The sequence below is a fragment of the Pelmatolapia mariae genome, linkage group LG15 (genome assembly GCF_036321145.2).
Source record: "Pelmatolapia mariae isolate MD_Pm_ZW linkage group LG15, Pm_UMD_F_2, whole genome shotgun sequence".
Taxonomy (NCBI): Eukaryota; Metazoa; Chordata; class Actinopteri; order Cichliformes; family Cichlidae; genus Pelmatolapia; species Pelmatolapia mariae.
The window spans coordinates 34,826,056-34,850,935 of NC_086240.1; the positions used below are offsets into that span (position 1 = coordinate 34,826,056).

The following is a 24,880-nucleotide window of genomic DNA, read 5'->3' on the forward strand; positions in this document are numbered from 1 at the left end:
CACTTTTCCCTTCTGCTCACTACCTTAGTGCAAGTACCACAGTTACTTTCCATCACTGACAGTAAAACTACAGAATACTGTAAAAACTAGGCTAAGCCACGGTAAAATGCCAGCAGTGCTGGATCAGTCTACACAGCCATAAAGCCACCAGCAACAGCACCAAGGTGAAGTTCAGACTGATTTACCTGATTTATCTAGCTGCCATCTGTGTCTAAAGTTCAGTGTTAGCTCACATATAGAAATGAGATAAGTAACTTTTCTTAGATGTGTCATCTCCTCTGTTTGAAAGTCTCTCTTCTGTAGAAACTATGTGATTTGGTGATTAGAAACCTTTAAATAGCAAGTACTTATATTTAAACAGGAGTCTAGGTGTTTGGACACCTACTAAAAATAGGAATGGAAACAAATAAAGTTCAAATATATTCTCTTACACGCTAAAAGGTGAAGACACCATCCTTCCATTCTCTTCTGTTTATTAAGTTCAGAATGGCGGGGGGACTGGAGCTACTGCATTGTCTTTTTTCAAACTAATCAGCCCAAATCAGCGTTTTCTATCTATGTATCTATGTTATATATCTATTTTATTATTATTATTTTCAAGTTATTTTTCAAGTTTTTTTCTCTAAACATGTGTGAAGCACCTTCAGATGTCTCCATAAGGATTTGAGGGCTTGTGGTATTAGTACGATCGCTTGTTTTTGGCTACATAAAAGTGTGATTGCTATATTTGTTTAACATCAGAATGTACACATTATGAGCCAGGACTAAATTCACAATGCCTCAGACTAGCTTTAACTTGCTCCAATGCCTTTTTCACCTCAGACACCACCACACAGCGTTTTATCCAGGACGTGTCAGTGTTTTCAAAATTTATGAAACACCCAGTTCCCTGTTTTAGTATTGCTCGTCTGTGATAAAACTCTAACAGATACCACAGCAAAACTTAGAACAAACCACTCGTGGAAACAGGGTTACCGACAAATAAAGTTGAGTCACAAAACCAGAGCTTTGTGGAACTCCCCAATTATGATTCAGTAATGGTAATTGAGTGGGGGGAACTGAGTTGTCATTAGAGACCTACTACAACGAGTTACATGCAAAATATTCAGTGCATTAATTAACTGTCAGAGGAATCAGAGAGCAATAAATGTAACAGACAGTCGAGTCCATCATGTGCTGCCAGGACACAAAACCTCTCACACGTCACGGAGGAAAACACAGTTACAAACGAGACGGCTTACCGTTGAACACCATGTGAGCTGTGACGATCAAAACTAGCCCGAGAGGCTTTGTGATGGTGTTTTCACCCATGATGGAAGCGTTAGGCTGCTCGGAGGCCTCTTGCGACGGCGCTTGGGCTTTGACCTTTCTGTGTGTGCGTTTTTTTCAGCTGCCCCTGTGATGTAAAGCCTAAACTCTACACTTCTACACAAGTGACAGCTTCTGTGCCTGCCTGGAGGAAACTGTAGACAGGAACTTACACCAACACCAATTTATCTAGCTTCGGTATCATAAGCGCCTCCCGTAACGGAAGACTTCAAAGGGGTTCATGGACATGTGGTGCAGACTGTGAGGAGGATGTCACTCACATGATGTGGGTAAAGTCAGGAAGAGTAAATAGTTTCCTTCATATTCTGGGGGAGAACATAGACTCTTGCATCCTGTTTCTCTTAGAGGACAAATTAAGGTTTAAATTTAGAACACGGAAAAACAAACAGCACTCTTTTTTCACTTTTCGTTAAACATAAATGTATTTTTCTTGTTTTCTGCTGAGGTTTTGCAACATTCATCTTGTATGAACAGGTTCAGGAGTGCTCAACACGACATCAAAAAACATCTGAACTTCTAAGAATTCCAGCAGCAACTTTTCTTCTAAGAAACAACACTCAGTATCCTGCATGTCCACAGAGATCCGCAGATTAGAAGATAAATACACATTTGCATGTTTCTTACCAACTACAGGTATTCATGAGTGAATAAACACAATGTTATTTCAAATAAAAGGAGCCATTGTTTTAGGTCCACGTGCATGCCAGCTTCCCTGTGCGTGACTGTGATTGTGAATTATCACACATTACCACTGACAGACTGCAAAGAATGGCCTAATAAAACATGTTTCATGAAGCAAACAATAGTTTACAATAGTTCACTGTGAGCAGCTGGAGCTCAAACGCCAACCGCTGTAACCACAGCTGTCTGCAGGTTTGATCTTTATTGAACACCAGACTTGTTTTTTTGAAAGTTCATCTGATTAGAGTGAATTTACCAAGAAGTGTCTGTGATTGAACGACCTGCCGGCTGTACACAGAGACCAACTGCACATTTTTAAACGCTCATGTTAATGAATGTGTGTTGTTGAATAAAAATGACGATATGGAGAATGTTCCACCACTAACGAAACTTACTGTAAAGTTGATGTTACACGATTAACTCGTATTAGTTTCCTCATTACTGTAGGTGTTAAAAATCTGGCCTTGATACATTGCACACACACACACAAACATTGTAACACTTTAACCACAGAAGAGGAAGTTGGGGGCTTTGAAGTAACAATTTGAAGACTGCAAGGGGGGATTTTGTTTGCTGGATGTTTCAGTGATTGATGGAGTTGGGCATCGACTTGCAGCTCCTGTTCGTTCTTCATGTGGCATCTCCACGGGCAAAGACAGACCTTGTGGATTAGTCTCCAAGCTGATGACTCAGTTGTGAGGGGCGCAAATTTGAATGCATTTTCTGTTGGATATTGCAGCACTTCGCCAAATCTCTCAACAGCTGAGTGTGTTTTGGAACGTAGCCATAAGCCTGTCCTTAAAAGAACCCAAGTGAGGTACATTTTTATTGCTTTTGATCCTTTTATTTATGGCCTACACACATAGTTTTCAGTGCAGATGTGACTCGCGTGTGATGACTACCTGATAAATGAGAAAGCATCTGTTGTTTTTCACCATTTCACAGGTGTGCATGTTTGTGTGTGTCTCTGTGTTAACCCTGCCACAGACTGGCAGCCTGTCTAGACTGCACCCTGCTTCTGTCCTATGGCAGCTGCTTTTTCTTTTTTAATAAAAAAAACTCCCCAGACCTAATCTCAGAGTGAAATAAGGCAAACATTTGCTTTGTTCCTCATTTGCAATAAAAGTTTTTCAGTGGTTTGCCTTAAAAAAAGGAGCATCAGCAAGACAATAGTGTAATGTGATAAGGGGCAGTTTGACATGGAAGTATCATTTCCATAAAATCACTGTGTGTATTTTTACAGGTACAATAGGCTGACACACTGGAGCCCCTAGTGGTGATAACTGTTCATTAAAAACATAAAAATAAATACAATTCTACCTGCGACAGAGCGTAACGCTCCTGTAGAGTTTTACTTCATGGTAAAGTTGTCCTGTATCTGCTTAGTGGTGGATTTTTATATTAAGATTATGCAGAAAACTTTATTCTTTAATTGTACTGCAGTGAACTTTACTGTTCACATTTCTTTTCATTTGCATAAAATTCTGTTTGTTAGGTTTAAATATCACCGCATACTTCTGTTGGAGATGCTCCATCACTAGTGGGAAACCTTCATTGCTTTCCGCTGGAAAAAAACAAAAACAAATTTACATATGTAAATATATCACTGTTATAGGTACATATTACTGAAATAACTCTTCTCTTAGTGTAACCGGTGTGATTCTGCGTTGTGTCTGACGATAAAAGGTAAAAGAAAGAAAGACCTCCAAGTAAATAGCTTGCCCACTCCAGCTCCTCTCCCACAGGGGAATTGTAGAAAAGGGGCGGCATTTATTTTTACATTAAACATAAAGTATTAATTTACACATAACATATTTGACATAAGATTAAAAAAACAACAACACGAAATCCGACATACCTGACGATAAAAGGTAAAAGAAAGAAAGACCTCTAAGTAAATAGCTTGCCCACTCCAGCTCCTACGACCAAATACAAACAGTGGGGAAGAGGGTTAGCTCAACCCACCACAACTTCCAAGCTAGCAAGAAGTATATATTCATGCTAGCATTTATGGCGCCTAAAACACATTTATGATACATACATACTACACACTTGTAACATCTAACAAAAAACAGGCTTAATAATGACAATAATTGAACTAAAATCACAATCAGAAACATCCAGGTGGCTAAATATGCATTATATGAGCGTTTTACAGTGTTGGGAAAGAAATTACACCAACCTCTCCCACAGGGGAATTGTAGAAAATGGGAGAGGCAAAAGGGGTACACTGTATTTATAAGGTTGCACCAAAGAAGAAGAAGAAAAGAATGAGGAGGTTTAATTTAGGTGTATTTATGTGGTGTTAAATCAAAACAATAGTCAACTGACAATGTTTTATACTGTAAGATAAAAACCTTGAAGCATTCTGGAGAAAGACGTACTGCGGTGCTGTATGATCATGTGGGGAATGAATGAGGTGAGTGGAGAAGTCCTCAGTGCATCATGTTGTCATGAAACTAGATAAAATCTAGTTTACGTGTGATTGTTTTGCTGAAGGAGTTTGCTGATTTGATTCTTATATCAATCATCTCCATCAGGGGTCAGTGAGAGCAATCACAACAACGACTTCCAGCCTCAAAGAGAGCGTGCAAAACTGACTACAGTTGCAGACACTAATGTAGTTATTTCACCCTCATTATTGCATTTCTGCGCCATCTTGTGGACTCAATAGTCCCTACAAAATTTGCTTGACACGTGATAACCCACTGCTCTTTTTAACCCCCCTCCTCACATACACTTTCACAGAAACATTCAAGACACACACCTCGCCAATCCCCTGTGGTATTACTTCCTGCATCACAGCATTTTGAAAATGTCTCCTCTTACACCACATCATGTCCTGTTACACGCCTCTGTTGCTGTCACCCAGCAATAGGAATGCAAGTTTATTTGTTTATATTGCATGGCCTCAATTACGGTAATGGTGCATTTTAACATATCATTAGTGTGTGCAAATTGACTTGCAGTGCACTAAACCATGGCTCACTTTGTATCTGCAGTGTTTGAGGGGCTTTGTAATAGAGTCATTGAGGAAATAAATGAAGACCTCAGGTTTTGCTGGAGCCTTTATTAGGTCATCGTGAGAATCCTCTTCAGATAACTGAGTTCAAGTCTGGACACAGTAAGACATTTACTCCTGTGGAAGCTCTGATTTTCCAATCAAATGTATAAGGGTAAACACTAACCACCTGTTTCAGTTCTATATTTTGAGAAACAGGTTGCTTGGCGTCCCTGCTTCATGCCTTTGTTTTCCTTTGATCCACAAGAAATGTCTGCATAATGTATTTAACCAAATAATATTTGCATTAATCATCTTATTTAAGCTATTTTTTGTTTTTGTTTCGTGTAGTTAAACAGCCCCGTCTTCTCTGCTCCTCCCATGCAGTTTTGCTGACTGAAGCAAAGCCTTGCCTCACGTTTCACTGGTTCGGGTGCACAGCGAGTCCTCGCTCTTGTTAGTGAAGCCTTCGATATATGTGGGTGAGATTCTGGATGAGAGCTACAACAAAAAGCCTCAGTGGGGGTCTGTGGAAAGATGTGCTCATATGTGTTTGAAGAAACAGCCGTATTCGCTTTAATATTAACAAATAATGACCTTGAAAGTTTACTGCATCGCTCCACATGTGTGTGAATGACATAAGAATATGTATTAAGTGGCACTTTGCAATCATTTACGGCATTAATTTTGCTAAGCTGAATCTCACACAGCAGTGATGGGAGGAGGCGCACAGAATGGAAGAGCAGGAAAGCCCTCATCTCCATGGTAACTGACTCTGATGGAAACTGACTCTGTTATTAAACGCTGCTTTAACAAAACAATTACCAAACAATCGAGAACGGGAACCCCATCACCACCACTACACGCACGCCACAGGCTCTCCAAAGTGTCAACAATGGTACATTTCCACCTTTCCACACAATAGCTCCAAAACCCACCAACATCCGCCTTTCTAGTTTGGATTTGCATCATCCATACGCCACATTTAAAGTCCCTTGCAGGGCTTGAAGATGATGTCACAGACCATGCACAATGCTAAATAGGTGAAATAATAAACCCATCATTTTTTTGAGTCATTTTGGGCGATAGGAGGTCATCTGTTAATTTATGACTGGAGAGATGTTTGTTTTTAAATTGAGCTGCTGGATATTTGATTTCTGCTTGGGGATAAATACATTATCTATCGATCTTTCTATGAAGAGTCATTATCAAGGTGTGGGAGATTTACAGGTGAGTGCTTTCCTTGCTTTTTGCTATCCCAAAAGCGAACTACTGCCTGAATCCGTGAGCTTCCTGGCCTGTAGTGAGCTCATCTCGTTGTTTTGCTGCAGTTTTACTGTTACTGAACACTGCTGGCCAAACAGTAGATACACACTGTTACAAACAAAATGAACGATGAACTGAACGATACGTTGATTTACCATAAAAATATACAACATCATTTCTTGTGTTTTCTTCAAAAAAAGGCCAAACATCAGACATATCAACCAGAATCACTATCAACTGCAAAGTTTCAAAAAGACGTGCATGCTTGTCTTATGGTAATCGAACAGTAAACAGGTAGCACACTGCTCAGTCTAACAAGTGCTGTGTGGAAATGTGAGTGATGATGGTGGAGCTGGTGTGGATTGGACTCTGATTTTGATGGCATCACTGATGGAGCTGAGGTGTGACCAGTTGAAGCAGCTAAACCTCCACCTTTAGATGTTCTTACTGGACGGCACTTCGTACATCCACCTGCAGCAGCAGGAGAATCGATTTTTAAGCACACACTAGCACACAAACACTACCCGTGGTAGGAAATTCTACCTTTAGTCAGGCTGTAAAACTACCCCCCGCCTCCTCTCCACTTAAGCCCGCACGTGCGCGCATACCCGAGGAGCCAATTAGAGACGCTCAACACTGTGATTTATGTGGACGGTCTCGACGTGGCCACGTGCTCACAGCGCCAGTAGGCTATATCCCCTCTGTGTAAATGCGCCGTGTCTGTGAAAGTGAACATAAAGGCTCGTAACAGCAAGACAGTCCCCACATGCGCGCGCACGGCGCTTCCGCGAATAGAAGCGCGCATCTTGGTGTGCGGCAGCTGTTACGGTCTCCGGCAGAGGTATTCCCCAGTTCCATCACGACCAGCAGCCTGCCAGTGTTCGTGGTTCCAGAGTTGACAGTAAAAAACAAAGAAACGCTTGTATTAGGTTGTTTTTTTAATGCCATAAGATGCATAGAAATGTGAAAAAACGCGTAACGCACCTAAATAAATACAAAGATACACGAAATGACCAAACCTCGGGGCGCCTTCAGACTCATCGGGTTTGTGAATAAAACCTCCTTCTCGACATGAATTTCTCGTCCTCACCCAACCTCGACTCTGCCATGGCTGTCACCCACCGCCCAAATTGATTTGGCCACCCCCCTTCCCCCTCGCTTTCCTCCCTTCCCTCCCTTCCCACCAGTCACATGGAGGTTAGCGGTGACCCATCGTTCCCTCGGTTTTGTGGCAGTCGCTTGCTCTCCGGTTCTCTTGAAAGACGCACGGGGGGAACAAACAAACAAAAAGCGCAAAACTGCCAGTAACTGCCTTTTTTTAAGTTCTTTTATTGTATCTGTTGCTAAGGAGAATCAACCCGGAATCCGCTGAAGCCGCCGGGAAACGATACTTGGTTAAAGGGGTTATTTTTAGTCCCCCACGGCGGCGATGAGTGGCTGGAAGCCGGCTGCGAGACCGAGCGCTGCTGCGCTGTGGTAAGTGAAGCCCCAGCTCGGTGCTCAGGAAGAATGAAGTCGAGACGAGATAAACTGAAGATCCCCTCTCTGACTCTGGAGTAAGTTCTGCTTTTTTCAAACAAACAAAATGTTTTCGTGCTGTGCTGCAGATGTGAAACCACTAGCTGTCCTGTGTGGCTGCTGAATTTGAAGTTGCAGTAGGTAGGTGAGAAATAGGAGCGTTCACGCGCTCGTGTACAACCGATGGTGTCAACAGAGTTTTAGATGCGCTGTGGCTTTAGTTCAAACCTTCAGCTATCTGCTACGCAGTGAAGTTAAACAGCCACCTCAGCACGAAAGATGTAAAAATAATCTCTCTCTGGGTGATGGCATTCTCATTGCCTTGGTAACGGCTTCGGCTTATTCTCATATTTTGAAGGCGACCCGCATTGGAGACTGTAGGAGTCAACAGGTGTCTCACCAGCAGCCTTTATGTCTTTGGAAACATCATCAGTGCTCTCAGGAAGACTCAGGCTTAAAATTGGCAGATCCCCCAACCTGCGCGTTAATCTTTAAACTGAGCTGAAGTGGAGAAATCAAGCTGTCCAACCTTGAACTGGATCCGTGTTTGCTCAATTTACGACTGGTTAAATGTGTAAAGCCAAACTAGTGAAAACAGCACTAAACTTGTGATGGCGTTGACATATTTTGTCCGTGAAATGACTTCATCCAGGTTCCCGATCCTTTAATCTTACCAAATGTTTAATTTCATATGACTTTCTGTTTTTTTTCCTTCTCTATTGTCTCTCTTTTTTTAAAGCTCAGTCCACAAGTCCACGAATCACATCGTGGCCTTTCCACAGGACCAACACACACTGACAGCGTTTTATTTAGCAGGATAGACTCTGGATTTTCTTATAATTGCTAACCTGTAATTTTTGTCTCTATCAAAGCCCATGACTGCAGTCTTATGTCCACCCACCCTTCCTTCTGAGTGAATATAGCCTTTTTTTGCATTGAGAAAAGGGAGGGGGTTAGGGAGCGGGAGGGGTGGGGGTTCCTGCTGCTGCCCACTGGGATGCTGATCCATAAGGCGTAGGAGCTCCCTTCTCGCATCCTCATCATCCTCTGATCCATGCATCCATCTGCCTCCTCTGTGGACCATCTCGGCTGAGCATGCGTTGGTTTCATTTCATTTTTAGGCACTCCTTAGCTTCTGAGATACAGAGGAGGTTTCACGCTTTGCAAGCAGGGACGGTCTAAGGGTCTTAATGATGGCACCCGCTGAATCAAACCACTACTGGAAGTGCAAATGTGAAAAGTAACACTCTCTTGGCATTCAGATAGACTTTGTTGTGGTGAATTGTGCTCTTTGAGTATTTAGCCAGATTTGTAGTCGTAGTGACACTTTGGATCTTACAAGGTAAAATATGAATAACATAGAATAATAAGAAGCCAGTAGGTCTGAGCACTGTTGTAATTGGATTGTAGTTTTTAAGTACAGCCAATGGATGTTATCTGATGATTTGTAGCTACCGCCGGTCTGAATATCAGAGCCTCCCTGAACATTTAGGAAAATCTGAAATGAATCAGTCTGAGATTTCCCGCTCTGTTTTCCACTCTGGACAAGATTGGAGATAAAATTGAAATGCAGTATGGAAATGACAGATTATTCACTCAAGCACCACTCAGGGCTTTTCTTTAAAGGGTCTTAAGGAGAAGACGTGTCAAAATGAAATGCAGCGCAACGACTCGCATGTGTTGCTTAATTATGAGGAGGCACTACAGAATGAGGAGTCTTTGTGTGAGGAGTTGTTTTTCCTACCATTCGCCCTGCATTACTATGACAACATGTTCATTAGTGCTGTGGTAGCCAGGGCCGTGTTTAGCACCGAGAAGCTTCTGCAGAACTGAGACAATAGCAGCTTTGTGGAACCCCGAAGGCAGAGCTTAAAATCTGAGAGAAAAATGCTTCACGCACTATGTCAGCGTTAGACAGATGCAGACTTTGGAGCGAGCTCGGCCTGCTTACCTCGACCGTGCATTAAGATGTGAAGTGGTAGCTGAGATTCATTAGAGACAGTGCTGTGCAGGTTTGGGTGTGCAAGAACTACAAGTGCATTGTTGTTTTTGATTTCAGGAAGTCAAACCTAGATTTATCTGATCTTAGGCATCTCCTAACACTGTTAAAGATTGCACTACATGTTCAATAAATGTGTGCTGGATGCTGAAATTTCCTGTCTAGTGTGTTGACAAGCAGCTGCTGACTTCCTGTTGTGTAAGAGCTCACATGAGATCAGTAGCCGGCTAATCAGATGCATCCAGGGATGCATCCAGCGAGCCTGTAAATAAACAGCGCTATCAGATGGGCATCGGCTTTGGCAGCCCCAGTGGTGATGTCAGACGGAGAGAGGCGGGCATCGGCCTCTAACCTTGCGCCAAAGCTCCAGCACTGACTGATGATGACAGACACCTGATGGGCCAAGTTGCTGAGCCAGCTCACTAATGCACGTGACCATGTCTTGCTCTTACAGTTTGTCACCCACATGCCAGAGCCCCACCCTCCTGAGCCCATGCAGCCCATGCAGCCCCTGCAGCCCCTTACAAACCCTTCATCCCTGGAGGTAAGAGAGCCAGGTCACACGCAAACTCTTCCTAAGGACTAAACCTATCCATTTTTAAATTAAATTAAAAAAACAAAGAAAGAAAGAAACAAAAAAAACCCTGACAATTTGCTGAACAGGTAATGTTAACATTACTGTTAACATGGGCCAGCAAGTGTAATTGATTTTCATTTGCTTCAGAATAATACAGCTCTTATTATTTGGTTGCTTTTGATCATTTTATGCACTATTATTTCAGAATAGTGCATAAAAATGCACCAAATCATTCCTGACTGGATCAATATGACATAAAAAAAAATCATAATTTGCTCATTTATATATATGACAATAACACAATCTGGGTGTTTTTTTTCTGTTGCTTTTCCTGTTTGAGAAAAAAACAAGATCAGAAAAAGTCAGAAATATCAGTTGAGTCGTGTGCTCTTTGTTGTCTTGTTGTTGTTTTTTTGGCATGTGAAGGTGCTTCTGTTTCACCAGTGAAGACGTGTCGTTTATTAGTTGTCTCTAAGTCTTAGTGGGTTGCTTGGCAACGGTGCTGGGTGCTGTGGAGGAAGGCAACACTGCAAACAGAGGCGGCTGCATCCAGCATGTTTCTGGATGTGTGAGCACCGCTAGGCTGTCACGCCACACACTGAGCAGTAATGAATCTCATTTGCTCTCCTGAAAAATGAGCACAGTTTTTCTGGGAATGCAAAAAAACCTCTCACTCACACGATGAACATGCATTCATTTGCACATGGACATAGTCTGATTCCACAGCATGGCTGGCTCCATATTTGCTGGCTTCGTGTTTTTAACACCGTTTTGCATTTGTTTCACCACCCAGGCACATGCTCATTCTCTTGCATCAGATTCTCTATTTGTATGCAAGTGTCTTATTTCCCAACATCAACCCTTGGATCAGATACTGTGATTGTGCTGCAGTTTGGCTCGAAGGAAAACAAATATGTGAACGAGAACATGCCTGTTGCCTGGCGCAGGATTCATTTTCAGTTTTACCCATTTTAATCTTATGGCAGCATAGCCAAATCTTAAATGTAAACTACAGACAAAAACAAATTATGTTAAGCTGCCACACCCTAAGTAGCCACCTGGTATGAGCTGTATATCCAATAAAACCTGCTTGATGACTGAAAAAAAGTAAATCACTTTAGAGTTTCTTTGTGTCAGGATAGAATAAAATTTGACTGGAAACCAGTTCAAATTAGATTAAATAACATAAGGTGGCAAAGGTTTGGAAACAGGACTGAGCTCCAGGTATTTGGTAGAGTCACGTGAAAATGATTAATTAGCTTTAGCAGCAATAACTTGAAGCAATCATGATTTCATCAGTCTCTCCCATCATCGTGGAGGAATTTTGACCCACTCTTCTTTACAGCGTGGCTTCAGCTCACTGAAGTTTGCAGGCGTTTTAGCACAGCTCTCTTAAGGTCTGTGCACAAATAGCCAGCATATAACCAAATCGTTAACACCTCAATTCTTTTTTTTTTTTTTCAGCCATTCTGTTATAGATTTGTTGCTGTCCTTGGGTCGCCCTGTTGAATTATCCACTTCTGGCCGTAGCTCTCATACACATGATTCAAGAATACTTTGGTATACGGTGACTGCAATGTGCCTAGGCCCTGTGGCTGCAAAACAAGCCCAAATCATCACCCCTCCTCCACCATGCTTGATAATTGATGTGAGGTATTTGTGCTGATGTGCTGTGTTTGATTTTTGCCAAACGTGATGCCATGCATCGGGACCAAGCTTCTCTACTTTGGTCTTGTCTCTAGGACATCATCCTGGAAGTCGTGTGATTTGTTTAGAGGCAGCGTTGTAAACCTAAGCTGTACTGCCATGTTCTTTTGATAGAGAAGAGGCTTTCTCTTGGCAACCATCACAAACGAGTTATACTTGTGTTGTGTTTTGCTAATTGCACTGTTATTGACTTTAACGTGTAACTCACTAACTAAGGCCTGTAGAGTTTGAGTTGTAGCTTTTGAGTTTTTTGCAGTTTGCATTGCATAGTTTGACCTTGGGGTGAATTTGCTGGGTCGACCTAGAGATATCTTGAATGTTTTCACTTGTGAATAATGCAAATAATATTTCTTACTGTAACCCGATCGGCTGTGAATTGTTTGAAAATGACCCTATAGGCTTTCTCTAAGAGCTGTTTGCAGTAGTGACCCCTTGTGAGTAAGGGAGCAAGTGAAAGCAGCTTCTTCTGAGCATTTCACTGTCTTACCCTGAGGTGAATTTGCCTGGACGCCCACTCCTGGAAGAATGTGGCACTTTGTCAATACACACCTAAATGCTCCAGACCAGCAAACTGACAAATGTCTGCTTTTGTAGAGGTGATGTTTACATTTGCTGATGATCGGTTGTCCTTACCCTTTTAATTCTTATCACAGGAGATGAAGGTATGCTTAGACACGACTGCTCAGAATCCTGTAAAAAAGTTCTTTTTCACACGACTGTATGTTTAAGCCTTTAATGAAAAATGACTAGACTGTATAGGAAACAATGTACAGAGAGACACAAACAGTCACGAATGGTATGTCAGTGGTAACAAAGTAATTTCACTGAAAATATATATAAAATTTCACTTGAAACAAAGCTGCTGTGATGGAAAGTGAAATGACCAAGCCTGAAAATATGCAGTATTTTATCTTTGTTATCAGATAGCTTCAGACACAGACATGCCTCTTTTTGTCAAGGTAAGGTGCTTGGTTACAGTTTGCTTAAAATAAAAGAAAGATTTCAGTTAGTTTTTGGGTCACGGAGATGACGAGATTAAGTTTTAAAGAGTAACGTTAGTATTATGTGCAGAAGTGTTAGAAGGTTTTATTTTTAGGCCTGGTTGGTCTGAGACTCTAACTTGACACTTCTAATCTTATACATAATGAAGTTTTAAGGTCAGGTAAAAAATAACTAACTACAAAAACACTTGGGAAATAACTGTTGTACATGCAGACTTCTAATGATGACTTTAAATAGACTTGCTGCAGTATAATTAGAGAAACAAAAAGTTGCAGAGCTGGAGTCATATGGGTATAAGATGATGAATCCAGGCTTTAAAAAATATCTATCTATCTATCTATCTGTCTGTCTGTCTGTCTGTCTGTCTGTCTGTGTGTGTGTGTGTGTGTGTGTGTGTGTGTGTGTGTGTGTGTGTGTGTGTGTGTGTGTGTGTGTGTGTGTGTGTGTGTGCTAAGCCAAGAGTAAGTGCGCAAGTACTGGATGTAGTTTGTGCAGTGGAATGTACCACTATTCAATAAGTTTATCTGGAACTTCCCTCTACCAGGCTCCTAATGGTATACCCCAGCAACATCTTATGCTGCTTTCACGTTTTGTAGGAAATTACCCCCAAGATATGAATGCAAGCGGCATCTGTAAGTTTACTCGTATTACATCATAAAAGGATAGTTTGCAGGTTTGCAGCACAACTAATCATATAAAGGCTGCTCTCTATATATTACACTTTTTAATTATTCTTGGTCTATTTGGACAAGATTTTCTATGGAAACTTAAAAAAGTGACAATGATCTTACACTGTTGTTATTGTTTACATGGCAGTACACCAACGTATTAAAGAAATACAGAAAAAATAAACTCTTTTAAACAGAAGAACTAAAAAAAAAATAGATTCATTTCCCAGTTCATTGCTAATTATTATGATTTAATACTTTTAAAAGGGGGATTGGTGATATCTGCATATTATCCTGTCTCGTTTACACACAGGTTTACGCGACTATTTTTTCAATACTATGTTAATTTCGCAGTTATATGATTATACCCTTCCACACAGAGAGGTATAACCATACATACTAAAAGAATTCAAGCTAAGTTTTGACCTATCTGAAGCCTATATGAAAAGAGTGGCTGTCTCAGGCTAATGTAGGTTACAAATAGTCAAGATAGAAAGTAGAGAAAAACAGCTTTTAGCAGGTTTCTAGCACGTTTGCGTGGTAGGAGTCAGCGTGGTTTGGATTTTTACTCCTACAGTCTTCAGTGGTGTCAGTTTTTTTTTCTTTGCTCTGCTTTTGTAATCTGAGCTGCAGCACCGTCTGTTAGAGTCTTTAGCTGCAGTTATGGCAAACCAACACTTCTCCCCCACCTCTGTTTGAAAATCCCAGGGTCATTAATCATACAGAAAACAGCATGACTGAAAGCTTTATTTTATTAATCTGCTACAGGAATGTTGTATTTATTTGGTATCTTTACATGACTCACACTTTCAGTCTTACAAATAATATTACTTTTGCATTTTTAGCAAAAAGAGATAGACAGAAACCGCCTTACAGGCCAGCTATGTCTCATTTGTAGTAAGCACTGGGACCACCAAATCGGGGCTGGGTTTCTGACCATAACTGAAACCAATACCTTTGTTTCCACTCTGGGAAATTACTTAGCCAGATCCAGTGCACACTAAAATATTGCCATCAGTGTTATCTTTTTGTGCATGTCCTGGCTAAAGCGAAGTGTTATTATTTGTACGGAATTCGAATAATTAGAACATTAACAGATCCCAAGTTTAGGCAAAGCTGCTTCTATTCTAGTTGTCTACTGTCGAATACACGTGAAAACACTGAAACTGAAAGACAGCTCTGTTGATACTGATGACAGTATACCTGCCCCACAACGGACTAACTACAGTACACACAAATACAAATATATATACCCACAGCGCACATAAATTAAGTATTATGATTCAACTTTATTTGTGTAGCTGGATTTAAGTGCTTAAAGTTTAACCTTTTAGAACATGTTCAACGCCACCTTGTGCCGGGACAGAAGCCAATAGATTTACATTTATTTATGTTAGCTAACTATTAACAGAACCAGTAACTCAGGGAAATAAAGACACTAAAACTAAAAATCAGTGTGTTGTGTGGTCTTTGGCTCCAACAATGAGTTTCATGTTAAGTAATCAAGGCTATACTGTCCACTTTAACTGTATCTTTAGCAGCAATTGGCTCTTTCTTGTTTGGCTAGCTGCACTGAAACTAGAAGATCCAGCTGTTCGCCATAATGTTCAGGTTTTAAAGCACTTTATGGATGAGAACAGAGTGGAGATATGGGAAAGAGCTGTTAAATCTAGTGCTTCACACAAAAATGAATATGAATACAGTATACATACATTTTTTAAACCATTGCAAATGGGAATATAACTGGACTCAGAACTGTTTGTCAGGCTTTTAGGGGATTGCCACTGTCCATTTTAAACTGTTTTGTAAGAATTAGCTAACATAAGAGAAGCGACAAAAACACAGGTCAGTTAAAAAGCCCTAAAACTTGAGCAGACTTTTGCGGCACTGCGTAGCGAACGTAACGAGCGGCGCTTGAACGCAGCACTTGTCTCCTGCTTCCTCACGCGCAGAGACACGCAGCGAGCGGACACGGTGTGGACAAAGTACCGCGGGCTGAGAGGCTGTTTTCAGCGGTATCGCTTAACCGACAAGCCGCGAAGGACGTGATGTCCCGGGTGTAGCGCTTTCCATCAGACCGGAGGATGTAACGGCTGCTCCGGAGATGTTGGGACTGCACGAGGCGGTCTGACTCCGGCTTGAATACAAACGGAACCGCCGAAAAGAAGAAGACGAAGAAGAAGCTGAGACGATGGTGGGGAGAGAAGCAGTATTAGCAGCAGCAGGAGCAGCTGGAGGGGGAGCGGATTTCACATCAAGTCGAGCTTGTGTTTTTTGAAACCAGCATAAACTTTAAACGAGGGGTTATGCAAGAAAATCCTCCAGCATGTCGGATCCGATTCACTGGTCTGCGATGCCGAGCCAGAGCAAGTCCCCTTTTGTTTCGGTGTCGCTACTGAAGCGCTCGAAGAGGTACTTATCAGAAGTTGACATACCGGAGGCTGAAACTAGCCCACATAGCTATTTAGTCTTTAAAAGCTACCACATGCATTACATTAGTCTTCCCTAATACTCTCAAACGTCTCCGTTTACGTTTAACAACACGAGCTAGCTGCTGCTTCAGATCAGCAACCCGATCGCTTGAACGTTAATCCAGTGTTTGCCCACTGTAGCTCTTTTGTTTTTGTGGTTATGAAGAAAACATCGTATCTGAAGCTGTTTGCAGATAATATTTGCTATAAAGCCAATATTCTCAGAGGCAGGAGCTTAAAATAATAGGCGCGGTGTGCAGTTTCCTTTGTTGAAATTGGATGTAGCATGACAGCAGGTCTGCATGTGTTTGTCAGTGGATGCACTTTGCAGCTGCCACATAAAGCTGTGTGGATAGACTAAATAATAAAATTATATGTGCGGATCTCTGTTTAGATTGGTGTGCTGCACATTGGATTTGGGATTAGGGTTATAATGACTGCCTGGAAGTCATATTTAGGTGTAATGTATTGTGTTTACTGTTGGCTGACTGGAGATAAGGTCTGCACCTGTTAACTTCCTTGTGCAGGATGTCACACAGGATCACTAGTGATTAGTGTCACTCAGTGATTGATATGCTCTCCAGAACGTGCCCGGCACAGTCTGAAAAAGCCCCCCTGGCTATCAAATACTTTAAATGTGCAGCTGGACATCTTAGATATTGAGATTTTTTTATCAGTGCAGCCAGAAGTTATTTAATCAGGTGACTTTTCTCGATTCATCTTGTGGGCTCTAAAACATCAGAAGGTATTTGCTTCATTTTGTCTGCATCATAAATTTGAACTGGAGTGCTTGGACCAGCAACTTTGAAATGTCAGATTTCCTCCTTTCAGGGGATTATTTAGCATTCCCTCCTTTTTCCTTCTCAAACACACACACAGTGTTGGACATCTGTCGACCAAGCTGGGCCGGCGGCTGCGGTCAGCGTGCACACCCCCCCCCCCCCCCCCCCCCTTTCAGGCTTGAGTCCGGTGACAGAAGGGCATCCTTTTTGGATTGTGGCTCTCATGAGTTTTCTCTCTTGATCTGTCATGCTGGTGTGTCATGCATTTGCCTGTAGATTACAGTTGTAGTTACGTAAACGCGTCTCAAGGCAGAGGTGCTCTGAAGGCGGAAATTATCTCAATGGTTGAGTTAAATTCCAGTGGGCAGAGAAAAGAAACAAAACACATAAAAAACACAAGCTGTGGTTCTTAACGCTCATCTGTACTGGGCTATGAATGCTGTATTTTTGGTAAGTGTGAAAAAAGGAAAGAGGGAAAAAACAAAGTAAAGAAAGATTTAGCTCATCAATAGTATTAGGTTAACACAAGAGCTAGGTGGAGATATTGAGCTTGAAAGGATGTGCAGCAGGTTGGGGTGATTAAAGGACCGGAATGGAAATATAATAAAGAGTGGAGTGTGCTGAGAAGTTAGGAGTACTTAGAGGGCCTAATGAATGAAGGAACTGAGAGATTGAGGACAGATCGAGGAAAGCAAGTGAATAAGGAAGTGAAGAAGATTAGTGAGGAGAAGTGAGGGCAGCGGTGAAGGAAGATTAACAGTGAAAAGGTGGTTATGTAAGCATGTCCAGCTGGCATACCTGTAGAGGTATGCAGATGTCTAGGAGATAGGGCAGTGGCATTTTTAACCAAGCTGGTAATTACAATCTTGGAGAGCAAGAGGATGCCTGGGGAACTGAGAAGAAGTGTACTGATACCGATTTTCTAGAATGATGTGCAGGACTGTAGTAATACTATCAGCCATACTATCAAGATATGGTGAAAGAGCCGTTAAAGGTAGATAAGAAGAGAAGCAGCACTATGGCTTCATGCTGAAAAAGAGCACCTTTGCTCTGAGGGTGCTGGTGGAGAAGTGTAGAGGTCAGAAAGATGCTCTCTAATGCATCCATTGGAGTATGAATGTTAGACAGAAAGCACTTAGGTGTGGAAAAAAGTGGTTGCATAATTGGGTGAATGAGACATGTTGCATAAAGCGCTTTGAGTGCTCCAGTAGAGTAGAAAAGCACTATATAGGAACCAGTTCATTTACCATTTGAGGACTGTTTGAAGATGGTGGCACTGACAGGAAGACAAGCAGAGCTAAAGATGGAGAAGATTGCTATCAGAGGGACAGTTCAGGTTGACAGACAGAGAGGCAAGGTTGAGACGGTTTTGGACATCTGCAGAGGAGGGCTAGTGGAATTATTTGACTAAGGATGTTGGAGATGGAGCTGCCAGGAAGAAGGAAAAAAGGAAGATCTCAGAGGAGGCTCATGGATGTAAGGATGGAGGACATGCAGAGGGTTGGTGCGACAGAAGAGGATGCTGAGGATAGGGTGAGAGGGAGGCAGATGATCCACTGTGGTGACCTCTGAAGGGAGCAGCCGAAAGAAAAAAAATGATAATAGGTCATTCAGCTGAAGGACTGTTGAGCTAATTTCATTGCAAGGCGTCAATCGTCCGTCTAAAATTTTCAAGACTTGCTAGTTCTCCTACAGCATTGGTCACAATTGATCATCATACGGGTCTTCTCTCAAACTGTGGTATAGATCAAGGTCACATTTGTTATTTTCTGTGCAGTAACCTGTGAATTGTGGTGATACATTGGCATTCTATTTATTTTTTACTTGCCTGACAGCATTGCTACTAGTATTAGCATTTAAATATTGGAAACTTATAGTTGAAAAAGGGATCTACTTTCTTTAGTTTCTTTCTCTCATATGATCTCGAGAAATACTAATAAAACTAACAGATGCAACATTATGACTGAACAGAATGCTAAACACCCTTCTAATCTTGCACAAAAGACAGTACAGTAGATCATTTTCAGACCCATTTGGTCAAGAATCGCCATCCACACTGTTGTTTATTGGTTGTGTTTAAACCAGTAAAAAATTAAGCCTCAGGCTGAAGGTATGTGGGTCCAGAAAATGATCTTCAGATGACCTAAAGTGCAGGTCTTTCTGTGTGGAGTTTGCATGTTGGTCCCATGTCGATCTGGTTTTACTCGGGCTTCCTCCCACAGTCACAAGCCACGCATGTTAGGTCAGCTGATGATCCTAAATTAGGCGTGGGTGTGATGGTGAGCGTGAATGTCTCTCTGTCGCTCTGAGTTAGCCCTGTGATAGGCTGGCACCTTGCAGTAAATTTGCAGCAATGTCTGAAAAAGGTCTTTTTGCTAATTAATGATGGAAATTCCTGCCTTTAAAACAAACAGGCGATTGCAAGAAACAGTAAAAAAAATACTGAAATGAAATTAATAATGTAAGGACATCCTAAAGATGGTAAACACCGACAACAAATTTTGACGTGTTTTTCAGGAATATCGCCATGTTTGTTTTGTTTAAGAATACGTAGTTATATGAGGATAGCGCACTGGACATCCATGTCCTGTCTCCACAGCACCATTTACCCCCATTTCTCCTTCCAGTGTGCACACAAAACAGACGTGTTTTGGTGTTACTCTGTGTTTTTTCAACCGTCACAGCTTGGAGGATAACGGTCTGCTACGATAGAGGTCAAGTGTTTGCTTAATCTCCTCAGAGTTACACTGTCATGAGCCTTTTGTGTCGACGAGCTGCTGCTCAACACACATACTTAAAGCCAATCCGAAACACTGGAAGACTCAGATGACTCAGACCTGTAATTAGGTGGAAGAAGTCAGGGCAGCAGCGATTACGCTCACTTTGAAGGAAACCAACAGGTTATTATTTTCTGGCATTGCCATATCGTTCTTCCCGTCAGTTAAAAGAGCTGCTGGTATTATCAGTGTGTTTTATACAGTGCTCTGTGTTAAGGTGTGGAGCTGCTGTCATTATTTTAAAAGTGAGAAAGTTGCAGGTTTTAAAGAGACCTTGTTGAGGACATAATGAGAAGAAATAAAGCTTTGTTATTCACTGATCATGAACGTAACACTGCAACCAATTTGTCAGCATGCTACTACACCTGCAGGGCACAGATTACCCTACTGAGGCCAACGTTAGGTTATTTTCATCTGCAGAATACAGAAGTCACTTATTATTCAAACTACTACAGAAACACTTGTATTTAAATTGTGATGGCAGATGCAGATAAGTGATATGTTTTGACTGTGACAGGCTGTTGAGGTTTCTCTTTTTGCTGTTTGTGCTCCAGCTGTCGCAGCAGCAACAGGAAGAGCCTCGGTGTCGGGACGCCGTCGCCTACGCTTTCCCGGCCGCTCTCCCCACTTTCACTCCAAACTGGTAAGACCTGTTTCAGTGTTTTCCAAAATCTCGGCACTGCACCGGCCAGTCAAACCGATGAAAGCCTGAACTGTTGCTATAGAAGCGTTTGCTTTGCTTGTTTCCATCTCACCTTACCAGCGTTGAGAAGAAGGATGTTCAGAGTTGTACGACCCCAATCCCAAAAAAGTGCAGCGTAAAATGTGCATAAATTCATAATGCAATGATCTGCATATCTCAAAAACACAGTAGAACATAGAAAATATTAGATTTTTAGAGTGAGACATTTTACTGTTTCATGACAAAAAATGAGAGCTTATTTTGAATTTGATGGCAGCGACATATTCTAAAAGAGCTGGGACAGCAGCAACATAAGGCTGGAAAAGTAAGTGGTACTAATATGAAGCAGCTGGAGGAACATTTTGTAACTAATTAGGGTAATTGGCATGTAAGACGATTGGGTATAAAAAGAGCATCTTAAAGTTTCCCTGAAACAAAGATGGGCAGAGGTTCATCATTTGGCAAAAACCGCGTCTAGAAATTGTACATAATATCGTCAAAAGAGTCAAAGAATCTGGAGAAATTTCTGTGTGTAAGGCAAAGGTAAAAAATCAGTATTAGATTCCTGCGATCTTCGGGCCCTGAGCCAGCACTGCTTTAAAAACAGGCATGATTCTGTCATGGAAATCACTTCATGGGCAACCATATATGAACACGATTGAGAAACAGCACTGTCTTCTTTGGGACAAAGCTCATTTAAAATGGTTTGGGCCAAAGTGGAAAGCTGTTTTGTGATCAGATAAATCATAATTTGAAATTATTTTAGAAATCCATGGAACTTGCACATCTGGAAAGGCACCATCAGTCTTAAAAGGTATTAACAAGTTTTAAATCAACATTTGCTTTCATCCAGACTACATCTTTCTCCTACAACCACTTGCTTTTCATAGTACAAGAGCTGGGTGCTGAACTGACCGGCCTGCAGTCCAGACCTTTCATCACTGGAAAATATTTGGTGCATCATGACATGAAAAATACACTGAAAAAGAGTCAAGACTGTTGAGCAAACATAATCCTGTATCAGACAAGAACTGGACAACATTGCTCTCCCAAAAGTCTAACAGCTGGTGTCCTCAGTTCCCAGACGGTTTCACACTGTTGTTAAAAGAAGAGCAGATGCTACTGTTACGTTCTTAGTCTAGGCGTGTATTGAACGCAACAAGAAATTGGCCTCACTCACGCACCACCCAAGAAAGAACACAAACAGTAGTATCTTTTAAAGTGCTAAGCAGCCATTTATTTGCTTCAGCAGTGAGTAGTGCCAAAAATAACAAACAAAACTCCCTAAAGGTCCCTATGCTTTCCTACACAAATGAAAAGCAACCAAAAGTGGTAAATATGGCCCCCTCCCAACTTTTGGTGATGTGTTGCTGCTCAAATTTAAAATGACCTCATATTTTTCTTCGATATGTTCCATAACAGCGTGTTTTCTAAGTTCTGTCGTGAAAGACTGCCGACCACTTATTTCTTTGTATTTCAGACTAGTCGACTAGTCTACAAGTCTGAAAAATACTGACTACAACCGTTAATTTTCTACATCAAGTACTGCAGAACAGCATTTGTTCACCCAGCTGGCATCTGTATTGCTTCCCACCTTAATTATTTTCAGCTTAACATCACAGATAGACAGATGGGGGCTGCTGTTTGCCAGGGTTGAATTCTCGTCTTGTCTTCTAAAAAAAGAAAAGAAAAGAAGAATCACTGTTGAGTCTACAAATAACAGACAACTTAGTGAAGAACTAGTTTTAAGTTGTATCTTTAACACTTTGTTACGAGCTGCCTTGTAACAAACACAATATGTTCTAATTTCTTTAGATGAATTTATGAAAAATAGCAATTTTCATGAAATTGTAACACAGTTAAGGGACAGGAGATACTGAGATGCTTGATGTTGCCCTCCTGCTTTCGAAATCAGTGGCAGATGCTGTAAAGCCCCTGAATGCAATGAAGCAGCAGGAAAAAATAAAGTTCGTATCCTCATAACAGCAGTATGTAGCTGTGCTTCCTTTTGAACTCAATCACGCTAAGGATGAGCTAATAATGGAGTGCAATCACACTCTAATTGGGCACTCAACACTCGCATGTAAACACACTATGGTCTCTAGTGTACCCAAATCTGCAGACTCAAACAAAGCCAAGCAGGATGAGGCTTCTCCATGAATTGAGAGCGTTAGTAGACTGGAAGCAACATTTGAAAAAGTAATATCAAAATGATATGTTGGCTTTGCACTGATGATAGGTTACTGCATAGACGTGATGTTATCTGTTTTCCGTTCCATTTTCTCGTATGTTATTACAGTGCTAACTTTTATTTATTTATATTTTTATGTCTTTCAGCCGCCAGCAGTCCTTTAGACAGTCCACGAAATGTGTCGACCAGTGCCTTCCTCAACTTTCCATTTGCCCGAAGGTATGTCGGCAATACTTCTTAAAAATTGTTCCCCTGGAGTTTAGTGTTTACCTTATTGCTGTTTTTAATCATGCTTGTATTCTGTTGGATGATGGGCATTAATCAGCATCACTGCTGTTAAGAAAAAGCCACATGTTTAATGTGGCATAAATACTACAATGAAACTTAAAAGTAACAAGCTTATGTGTCATTCGATTAAAAGTTTGAACCATAAAATCCATCATATTACACTTGTATACAAAGTAAAATCAGCACAAAAACAAGTGAGTATTTTTAAAGATATAATTAAAATCGCTTTATGATGTATTTTTGAAGTTCCTGGAACTGGCAACTCTTACAGTGAAGGTTTTTGCGATTGTGCTGGTAGAGGATGATGTCAAGGGTCAACAGTGGTCGAAGTTAATGGTGCTAGCACATCAGTCAAGTCAACCTTTGTCTGGTTTTCCCCTTTTAAGAAGAAGAAACCAGCTGTCAAAGGTTTCTTCTTGTTAAAAGAAAGCTTTTCTTTCCCACTACACGTAGGGGGTCGTGTAGTTGTTGGGGTTTCTTACTAATATTTGAGGGTCTTTACATTGTCTCCCCTGACGATATGTCCTCTGAGGCAGCTGTTGATTTGAATTGGTACTATATAAATAAAACTGAATTGAGTTAGGTAGTCGTTTTTTGATCTCTGAATCACTTGGGCCATTGTTTAGCCTTACGTCTTTGTGATTTATTACTGTGAATCCTAATCAGAAAAGTACACACTTAAAAAAATGACTAAAAAAATGACAAAGCTAACACAGGATCACGCTCTGAGGGTTTTCTGAGAGATTAGTATCCTGGAGCAGAGGCAGACAGTCTTCATAAACGCACCGAGAGAGAAACAGCAGAAAGGTGACTGAGGCTGACTCAGCCGGGAGCGCTCCCCACCATCCTTAACACTGCAGACTCCTCGGCAGGATGAGTGAAGTCAGATGGAGGGTACCCCCCCCCCCCCCCCCCCCCTTACTCACGCATCATTCAGCCCGGTTCCCATGGCAACATGCTTGTCTCGCTCCCGGCGTGCATAGCCGACAAGTGAGGCAGTACCTTAAAGACACCCGAGAACAGTCATTAAAAACTTATAAGCAGGTTCAGGTGCTAAGGACTGCTCTGAGAACACATCATAGCTTACCAACAAAATGACAGGCACTAGGTAAATATTAAATATTTAGATTTCTTCCTGTTGTATAATAAGCCAGTCAAATTAAAGGTCAGAGTAATGTCTTTTTTTTTCTTTTTTTTTTAAAATTTCATATACACAGGAATGGCCCTCGACTTATCTTGATATGAACTTAGACTTGACTCTAAATTCATGCCGACGACATAAATAAATTGTTGTGCAATCCTTTTCTTATTATCTCATTCTGTGTCATATATCTACTCCTAACCGTCACTGTGCTGCAATAAAATAGACTCTCAGCCATGAAGAGAACTCTGTTTGTTACTGCGTGAAGCTCTGGTTGTCCTGTTGTCACCGTTTAATGAGACCCTTTAATGGAAGAAGAGATGTCATGAGTATAATCCGTCTGCTGTTGTTGTTTTTGTGGCAGTCAAAGCTTTTTATTAATTTACTAAATCTGTCCCGATCTATTTAACACTATTTGTCAGGGTTGTATGCTTTTCTCTTAAGGGGCGAAAAAGGCAACGAGTTTATGCTACGTTATACGACAGACGCCTTTGCAGTATTTTTGTGTGATTTAATGAACTAAAGCGTGTTGATGCTGGTGATTTTCCTTTGGCTCAGGCTAAAACTCTCTGCATAAGCAGGAAAAGCCCTGCTCTTGAAGTTTGCCACTCAACCTATGCAGCTGCACTTAATTCCCCATACAATCTGTGTGAAAGTTTAGTGCAGTCCTTGCATTATTTCTCTACGTGCAAATGCCAAATAACATAAACATACTCCCACCGCCACCCTTTTTTTGCAGCTGTACAGTCCAATCTGCAGGTTCGTTCTTTCCAGCTTTGAAGTGAAGGGCTCTTCCTGTT

At 41.3% G+C, this 24,880-nt stretch overlaps 1 protein-coding gene across 8 annotated transcripts in view; it reads left to right on the plus strand.

The window, feature by feature from the left end:
• The first annotated feature begins 7,498 nt into the window (after positions 1-7,498).
• mast3b (microtubule associated serine/threonine kinase 3b) overlaps positions 7,499-24,880 on the plus strand; it is a 35,882-nt gene continuing 18,500 nt past the window's right edge. For 4 of the 8 annotated variants that reach the window (XM_063496558.1, XM_063496559.1, XM_063496560.1 and 1 more), the window contains exons 1-4: positions 7,499-7,833; positions 10,249-10,338; positions 20,333-20,421; positions 22,798-22,870. In XM_063496558.1, coding sequence (XP_063352628.1) covers positions 7,787-7,833; positions 10,249-10,338; positions 20,333-20,421; positions 22,798-22,870 — 299 coding nt within the window. In that variant the 5' untranslated portion in view covers positions 7,499-7,786. Of the gene's footprint in view, positions 7,834-10,248; positions 10,339-15,696; positions 16,161-20,332; positions 20,422-22,797; positions 22,871-24,880 lie in introns of those variants that run through there. The other 4 variants (XM_063496561.1, XM_063496564.1, XM_063496562.1 and 1 more) reach the window with 2 other exon arrangements.